Below are 9493 nucleotides of genomic sequence, written 5' to 3'. Positions count from 1 at the left end.
CAGGTGAGGCAGTGCCCCACCCTCCCTCCCTGATGGGCCAGCCTCCGTTGCACAGCTGCTGTTGTTTAAGGCACTTGCTTCTGGTGTATTCCCATAATAAGATTGTGGTACAGAAGTTCCTGAACTCTCAGCTTCAAGGGAGACTGCAAACAGCTCTCCACATGGTTTTTGCCAGGGCTGAAAGAAAACTTTGCCCAGATTCAAAAAGTGGTGCATTTACAAAGTCAAATCTGGAATTTCAAGTTGTGAGAAATATGTGTTATTATTTTCGCTTTCTATATTAACACCACTCCCCTTATTTATAGGTTTTGCTAAATTCTCCATAACATTTACTGGTATATCAATGACCTAGGGAGTCTTGTTGAGCACAAATGCCCTGAATTCAGGATATGACCCAGTTGTTCTTTGTGTTCTCCTAGCACCTCTTCTCTGCCCAATGCTCTTAAGGTGGGCATTTTCTACTCCCAGCTTTTCTCCACAAGCACAGAACTGCACCTGAGGAAGAGCTGCCAGCTGAGTCCTTGGCATTTAATCTTTTCCATGTTTTCTTTAATACAGCACCTCTAACAACAGGAAGAAATGGGAATTGTTAACTATTTTTTAAAGGCGAGAGTAGGATAATTTTACTTTTTTGCATAAAAAATTCATGTTTTGAGACTCATTTGAGACTCATGTTTTGAGATTCATTTAGTTGCCTCTAAATTCATTTTGGGACCCAGGTGGCACTGTGGGTTAAACCACAGAGTCTAGGGCTTGCTGATCAGAAGGTTGGCGGTTCAAATCCCTGCAACGGGGTGAGCTCCCGTTGCTCGGTCCCAGCTCCTGCCCACCTAGCAGTTCGAAAGCACATCAAAGTGCAAGTAGATAAATAGGGACCGCTCCGGCAGGAAGGTAAACGGCGTTTCCGTGTGCTGCTCTGGTTCGCCAGAAGCAGCTTTGTCATGCTGGCCACATGACCCGGAAGCTGTCTGCGGACAAACGCCGGCTCCCTCGGCCTATAGAGCGAGATGAGCGCCACAACCCCAGAGTCGGACACGACTGGACCTGATGGTCAGGGGCCCCTTTACCCTTTACCTTTAAATTCATTTTGGGTGCTTCCAGATTGTCACTATATTCTGGTGGGATTTGATTGTGTGCTGGCAAATTTAGGGTGCACAATTATAGTTGTGCAACAAACCCACTTTCCCAAAGGATCTGCTTTTTTGCAGTAAGGAAAGTGACGGGGAAATGCACAGGAAAGTGTGGCATGGCACTTGCTTTGATGCCGCTTTGCCTAAACTTCCCACAGACAAACCAGAATTAATGCTCATTAAATAGCCAATATTGCCTCATCTCCTTGCAAACAAATAGGGATGGGTGCCCAATAAGCATTCTGCCTGGAAGTCCCCTCACTTTTGAAAGCACTGGGCTTCCTGGCTGCTGGCATGGCCCTTGACAGAAATTAATTATGGACTGTATCCACCCCAAGTTCCCAGAATGACTGGTTAAAAATTGCCCTGTGTTTCAGGGTACCTGTCCATAATTCCTTGGGATTTCTAGGCTGATCCTGTGTGTGGCTTTTTGCCACCATGTAAGAGTCATAGGGCCAGTTGGGGACAGGGCGCTTTTAATTTCTGTACCTGGAGGTTGTACGAAGGGGAAGGAATGGGATTTTTGCTCAGCGTGGCGCATCACTCAAGGGGGGAACTGAGATGAGGATCTAATGCTTGACCGCATGGCGTAGATTTAAAGGAGTCCAAGACACGGCCCCTCCATTGAGCTATAAATAGCCATTTATAAAAACCGGGTTTAAAATACAGCCCTTTATCCTCCCTCCCCTCGTAATTTCTCAGTTCATTAGCACAGCTGTCCCCTCATTCACAAGCAGAGCCCTTTCCTCATAGCCGCCCCCCCCTCCCCGCCAATCTAAAACAAAACAAGCACTAGAGGTTCTATTTACAAGTCACAAAACAGGGATGGGAGAAAACTGAGTCCAGAGGATGGAGAAAGGGGGCAGGCATGTAGGAGGGAGAAGGTCGGTTCTTTCTGCCCCCTAGGGGGTGGGTGGAGGTATATGTATGTTTTTGTGTGTCATTGTGTGTGTGTATGATTGTGTTTGTTGGCAGAATGAGAGAAAGAGAGACTTTGGGATTCTCTCCCGTACGGTTTTTAGGAAGCGTTGCTGCTGCTGCTGCGGCTTTTCATGCAGTATTCCCAGGGCTTTTTGGGCAAGCCAGGCATGGACAAAAGGATAAAACAGCCTCCGCCAAAGATCAGGATAGCCCCAGCCGCCACTGCACAAGCCACGGACCAGGAATACTCGTACTCCAGTGGGATGGTCTCATCCGAGGTGATAAGCCACCGAACCGAGTGCCGGAAAACCTCCAGACATATGAGCACCATAATGCCTAGAGAGGGAGAGAGAATAAGTGAGAAGGCAGTCCTGGGAGTTTCGGCGACCTCCCTGCCCCATCCCTGGCATCATTCCCAATACTAGTTGTGAACGAAGACTGCAAACAAAGGACTATGGGAAGCTTCCCAGATAGACATTTGGCTTAGAGTTAACTGGACCACATGAAGGTACATTGTGTTGTGTTTTCTTTTAACTGTCACCAGTGGCTCACTTAACTCTGTGTGCTTACAGATCAACGGCCCATCCTGTTCTCACCGTGGCCAAGCAAGTGCCTGGAGGAAACCCACAAGCAGGACCCGCAAGCACAGGAGCATTCTCCTTGCAACCCGCCATGGCTTCTAGCAACTGGTATTCAGATGCATCACTACCTTAGTAAGCTTAGGTTTTCACAATTAAAGTAGTCTTGAAGTTCTTTTGCAACAAACCCGCTTCTGTCTTCTCCCCCTTTACTTTTGGTGGTAAGGAAAGCAAAGCGTGGGGTGACCATTGCGTGATGCAGCGTTGTATAACCTCCGCACGAACAAAAAAGAACGATCCAAAGCAGACAGCATTGTGTAACCTCCCTGCTTAAAAAATAGGCCCAATCTTTATTGTTGCGTTCGATGCCCAGTGCCGAGCAAACAAAATAGGAAGCACATAAAAAATGCAAGAGTGTAAAAGAATAAAATAGATTTAAAAATGTCACAGAGTAAAATGAGATGGGCATCAATGACTTAAAAGAGGCCATGTAACCTCTCTGCTACTTTTGTGCAAGCAAACTGGGACAAATGCCCAGTAAAGAGGTTGCCTGGAAATGACATTTGTTTCCCAGGAACGCGGTGGCTGAAGTAATGCAGGGAGTTCTGGGGCAGCGCTGTGAGGCAGGCCTGAACAAGGGGAGGGCGTTTTGCGGGGTGGGCTGCCTTACCTGATATGATAAAGAAGCAAGATGCTGGTTTCAGGAGAAATTCAACCCCTTTGCTCAGAGCCACCGTGATGCAGAGGGACCCCATGGCCATTAGGGTGATGCTGACGAGGGACACAATAGCTGCCGTGATGTTCAGTTCTACACAGCGATGCCAACCAAGCCAGCAGCGCGGCGGAGGGAGATAAAGCAGACATTTGTAGATGCAAAGAGTGACAGATTCACAATTACCCACTTGACTTGCTTCTGCCTGTGTGTGTGTGGCACAGAAGGGAATGCACAGCCTCTGTGGCATTACAGGGACACACAGCCACACAATCATGTGCTATGTGATAAACGGCCATGGCTGAGGTGTGGTGTTGAGTGAGGCCCGATAAGAATGGAAGTGTAGGAGATGGGACAGGGCAGCTGGAGAGAGGCTTGGTAAACCAGCCTGAAGGGACCTTGGGCTGCAGACGGAGAGGAATGCCAGAGAGAGATTCAGCAGGTTATTTTATGTTTTCGAAGGGAGAGCCGCCCGCCACTGTCTGTCCCAGCATGCCTCTGTGTAATCTGAGATTCTCTGAACAAGGCACGGGCCTTAACCTAAATAGCCTGCTTAAGGTTAAGATTCTTAACAGTTTTTAAAAGCTTTAGACACCAGCATGCCACCCCACTCCTGTTAAACTAGGGCAGGAGTGATAGATTGACTATAATCAACCAAAAACATGGGCATTTCTTAATTTTCTAAAAGTTATTTTGCCTTCAAGGACTCGTATAAAACTGCAGGTGCTGGGCAAAATCCCTCCTGGCTTTCTCCCACTCTTCTAACTGTGGTGATGTTTGCTATGACACATGCTCTAAAAACAAAAGGAAGGATGCCTATTGCCTCAGAGCTCTTGCTTTTAATGAAAACAAAAATGTATGTGTTTCCAAATGATTGCTTAGCGGATTCATTCATGAAAACACGTGGTTGATTGACCGTGATTTCTTTAATCAGGTGGCAGTCCCAGTACTAACCCCTGTTTTTCTCCTCGAGTTTCAGAGGGAGGAGCTCTGTGAAATTCAAAAGCCTGCACAATGCATTGTGTGTGATGGCAGAGACTCTTGCTCTTCAAGAGTGGGCCTTCCCTGTACATGTATCACGTAGGGGGTGTGTGGTAGAAAAGACTAAAGAGGTCCAGAGGGTCATGTCTTTGTGTGAGCTGAAGCGTTCCTTTGCCCTGTCACTTTTATTATTTACTTATCCAACCCTCACACCCAAAGTCTGTAAAACAGATGAGCATAAAATGGTGGGCAATTCAGTTACCATATTTTCCCGCCTATAAGACGCCCCCATGTATATTTTGGGGGACTCAGATTTAAGAAAATGGGGAAGATGGCCCAGAGTATAAGACGCCCCCTAATTTTTTGCTAGGAGAAGGGGACGACAGAGGATGAGATGGTTGGACAGTGTTCTCGAAGCTACCAACATGAGTCTGACCAAACTGCGGGAGGCAGTGGAAGACAGGAGGGCCTGGCGTGCTCTGGTCCATGGGGTCATGAAGAGTCGGACACGACTAAACAACAACAAATTTTGACATTATTTTTAAGTGGAAAAACCTAGTCTTATACATGGAAAAATACGGTAATTCCAAATCCGTCTCTCCTGTTGCTTTCCCCCCAGCCAGGTGGCACCTGCTTGGAGGATGGTGAGGAGATACAAATGTCTATGTGTAGGAGAAACACCCCCCCCCCCGATCCTTTGCCTCTTTAAATATTGTTTGTTAACTGCTCAGATAAAGCTGCTGCTGCTGCTGCTGCTGCTGCTGCTGCTGCTGCTGCTGCTGCTGCTGCTGCTGCTGCTGCTGCTGCTGCTGCTGTTATTCTCATCTAGGATTCCTTTAAGAGTATTGGCTGCCCCAGCATTGAAGAATCTTGTTTAGAAGCGACATAAAGGGTCATGTCATATATCATTTTAATTGTGCTTTATTGGTAGTTTATTTAAGTTTGTAAACCACTCTGAGCTCTTGGACAGAATGGTGGGGTAATAACTTAATAAACAGGGGCATTTTTAATTTGTTCCTGCTGGGATTTTGCACGACAGGCCAACATGGCTCCCTCTTTTCGATGGGTAGATGGACTCACCTTTTTTAGTAGTCCTCTGGAAGATGTGAGCATTCTCCCCAGTAGTGAAGAATTTGAAATAAGAACAGTTGGCTTCTGAAAGGAAGGCAGGAAAAGGGCATTGAAAAAATAAGAGCAGAAGGCAAAGGAGGGAAAATAAATGGAAGCTATTATAAATTCTCATCATACACTATGTGCCAAATATATATGGTGTAGAATTTTTTTTAATGTGCTTTGCTGGTAGTATAGTTTTCCAGTTTTGTGCAAATCTGATGGATTGAAAGAAATAGAAAAGAAGTGAATGCACCAAGAAAGTAGTGGTTATGGGAAGGGGAGCAGCAGAAAGTGTCAATTGATCCACCCACCCCAAAACACAGAAAAAAAATAGTCTGTGACCCTGAGTGGAGCACTTTGGAGCCCAATTTTACCCAATTTGTCAGATTATCCCTGTATCAGAAACACCCTAATTTTCAAGGGGAAAGCATAAAAACTGGTGCTACATAAATTAAATGGAATTGCAAAAAGCTGCAAGCACATAGTAAAATCTGGTGTGGTCTGGTCTGGACATAGGTAGTGGAGAACACAAGAATGCAAATTCACCGCTTTAAGATGCTGCTGGGACGCGGGTGGCTCTGTGGTCTAAACCACAGAGCCTAGGGCTTGCCGATCAGAAGGTCGGCGGTTTGAATCCCTGCGACAGGGTGAGCTCCCGTTGCTCGGTCCCAGCTCCTGCCCACCTAGCAGTTTGAAAGCATGTCAAAGTGCAAGTAGTTAAATAGGTAGGAAGGTAAACGGTGTTTTCGTGCGCTGCTCTGGTTCACCAGAAGCGGCTTAGTCATGCTGGCCACGAGACCCGGAAGCTGTCTGCAGACAAATGCCGGCTCCCTCGGCCTATAGAGCAAGATGAGCACCGCAAGCCCAGAGTCATTCGCGACTGGACTTAACAGTCAGGGGTACCTTTACCTTTAAGATGCCGCTAGCTAGGATGCTTAAGTTAAAATGCAAATATATATGCCTGCTTTCTCTCTAGCTTGCTTAACACAGGAGCAAAATGCACTGTGGGTCCATTCTCCTAGAACAGAGTTCACCACCTGTGGGTTGTTGCAAAGCCTCTGCAAGTGGGTCAGAGGCTTTATAAGTAAACCCTAAATAATTACTGCTTCTAATCCTTAACTGGTACGATGAGTACCTCTTTCAACTTTTTGTTTTGTTGGCTTATTATAACACTGTGTTGACACTTGTAACCGAGCATCAGAAAGGCTCAAGTCTTAGATCTTGACACCTGGGAGCTGCACTCTGCAGGCTGGAGGCAGATCCGGTGACAGTTCACCATAAGATGCTCATAGAGGGAGTTGTTTTGAGTGACTATTACAGCTCACCTCGGCTGTGCAGGCTCTTCGGCCCCTGTCAACAAATTCCGCATTGACAGGGAAGTTACATAAATTTTTTGCTTGGATGCCTCAAGGAATTGTTATAAAATAGGCAAACTTGCAGTGAAACTTGCTCAAAACCAGTGGCTGCTGAAGACGTAAGAGGTAAAATCCATGTGACAATAAATTGATAGGCCAGCATCCCACGTAAATTATTATTATATACACTAGCTGGCTCTGCCACACGTTGCTGTGGTTCATCCCTGTGATTTCCCCCACCCTGTTCCGATCCATGACGTAGCCCGCCCCGTCCCCTCCATCTTATCCCTGTGATTCCCCCCTCCTCCCCCCACCACCCGGCTTATCCCTGTGATTCCCTCCTCCCTGTCCTGACCCATGACATATCACACCCCCTTCTCCCCCCACCCTCCCCCAAATCCCCACCCAGACGAGTCAGTACCTCTATTCAGCCTAGTCTGTAAAGGCTTCGGCCTATCTGTAAAGGCTTCGACCTAGGTGGTGTTGAGAGGGAAGGTTTTATAGGTGCAGTACCACTAGAGGGTGCTGGTTTGTAACCTAGTTCTTTTCCCACCATGCACTTTCGTCTGAGTGGAGTGTTTTGAAACACTTTTTTTTTGGTGTTTTACTTCCCAAAGGTTTGACATCTGTCTTAGCAAACCTTATAACAACCTTCGGGCATTCGCTTGGGACGTTGTGTCCAAATTTGAATGCAATCGGTCAAGCGGTTTCTGAGAACCGTTCGGTGTCACACACATGCACACTTTACATTTTTATATATATAGATGTGGAGCTCATCACAAAAATATAATATGTGAGTGGGAAAATAGCTCAGTTTCTTTAACCACAAATGTTGTGACAGTCCCTTTTGTTGTATACATTATAGACTAGTTGGCATCTGCCTGTCTTGGCAGACAATGAAAGAGTGTGCCTTTGGGGGTGAAGTCAAAATTGTTGGGAGGTTATTTTAGTCTACACATGCTAATATATGCAATGCATCTGCTAATTTTGCAACATACAACATTGGCTCTGGGGTAGCTCAGTTGGTAGAGCATGATGAGCCTCTTAATCTCAGGCTCATGAGTTCGAACCCCATGTTACGCAGAAAATTCCTGCATTGCTGGGGGTTGGACTAGATGTCCCTCATGGTCCCTTCCAACTCTGCAGTTCTATGATGCTAACTATAACCTCGCTGCAAACAAGTCAGAATGAATGCTCAAGAAAGAACAGGCATGATCAGATTTGTGCAAGCAAAACAGGATGAACAGGTCATCTGGAGAAGCCTTTAAAAGCAAAAAAAACATAGAGCACATCACGATTTCTTAAAATGCTGCACAGTTCTGTGGTAACTTAGAAACGGATAGATGCCTAGATTTTCCAAATTCCCACTGTATTTGCTGGTGGATATAGATTTTAAGCATCGTATAGGGATATTGGTGAGAAACTCAGGAGTTAAGGTAATGATTGCAATTAGCCATTGTTACGTGTACACACTTTGCTCAGGAAGGAGACAATTTCTGGAACATGGCAACTGAAGGAGAGGGTTTGGAGGCAAAGAAAGATTCATTGCCTCTCGGGCCTCAGGGGTTGTCCTTTCTGAGATTTTACATTGCCTGGTGGAGTGGATTTAATTGTGTCCCCAGAGAGAGAAGAGTTAGCAATTACTGCAGCCTTTGCAGCTGGACAAATTCCAGGTAGCCCCAGGGTTTGAGGAGCAAGTGCACCATGTGGTTGAGTGAGAGAGAATGTGGATGCATGCATGTGTGAGACATTTACAGGAATTATAATTGTGCTCACAAATATGCTCAATGTTAAGTCTACTGGCTCCCTGGTTCTCCCCAACAACAGCTGCATGTAGGTTTTTGACCAGTAGGGTTATATTCAAAGGAAGGCAGGGAAAGAGGGGAAGGTTATGGTCCAGCACAACATCACATGTAGTCGCGAGATGTATACGCAATACATTAAGAGTGTGACAGGGCCCTGATATGTTTAATAAGTGTGTAGAAGAGGATGTGGCCCATAGCGTTCTAACAAGGCCCACTACTGGTACAAGTGCCTCCCCTAGTTGCCTTGCACCTGGCAGTGGCAGGCAGCCATTTTATATTCTAATAGCAATCTCAATGCAGTGTCGCTTTAGGGCACTCTGAGAAATTAAAATGACTGCCTGCCACTGTTGCCACCAGCTAAGCACACCACTGGTATTAAATAGTGGGTAGACGACACAGCGATTCTTCAAGAAGCTCTTTATTCAGAAGCCAGAACAGAACTGAACTGCATTGCCGAGCTGGCCTGCTTTTGTAGAGGCTGGCTCAAACAATGTATCAAACATAATTCCAAGTTCCCTCCTAAAGTTCCCTCCTAAAACAACTGTCAAAGACCTGAGGGAAAACTACATATACTAATACATAACACTTGGGGTCCTATCCATGTAGAAGGAGCCCCAAAAGAGGGCAGTTTGCCAAGGGTTCCCTCAAATGTGGTGATGGTCCTGGACATAGGGTTGCCAGACTCAATAGAGGACAGGACTTCTGTGCCTTTAATTGCCCTGCTCTCTTTTGAGTCTGGAATCCTTAAAGAGAAACCAGCAAACCCTTTGCTTGGAAATTAAACAAAGGGTCTGCTGGTTTCTCTTTAAGGTTTCCAGACTCAAAAGAGAAAAGGGCAATTAAAGGCACAGAAGTCCTGTCCTCTGTTGAGTCTGGCAACCCTACCTGGACAACATAG

At 46.1% G+C, this 9493-nt stretch overlaps 1 protein-coding gene across 1 annotated transcript in view; it reads right to left on the bottom strand.

Annotated features, from left to right (window-relative positions):
• Positions 1–244: 244 nt before the first annotated feature.
• CACNG6 (calcium voltage-gated channel auxiliary subunit gamma 6) overlaps positions 245–9493 on the bottom strand; it is a 39956-nt gene continuing 30707 nt past the window's right edge. The window contains exons 2-4 of the mRNA XM_035136473.3: positions 5403–5477; positions 3300–3437; positions 245–2387 (exon numbers count right to left, since the gene is read on the bottom strand). Of these exons, the coding sequence (XP_034992364.1) occupies positions 2149–2387; positions 3300–3437; positions 5403–5477 (452 nt within the window). The 3' untranslated portion in view covers positions 245–2148. The remainder of the gene's footprint in view (positions 2388–3299; positions 3438–5402; positions 5478–9493) is intronic.

This window comes from Zootoca vivipara, chromosome 12 (genome assembly GCF_965207765.1).
Source record: "Zootoca vivipara chromosome 12, rZooViv2.hap1.1, whole genome shotgun sequence".
Classification (NCBI taxonomy): domain Eukaryota; kingdom Metazoa; phylum Chordata; class Lepidosauria; order Squamata; family Lacertidae; genus Zootoca; species Zootoca vivipara.
The sequence above is the reverse complement of the archived record's forward strand: the minus strand, read 5'-3'. Positions and strand labels throughout refer to the sequence as shown.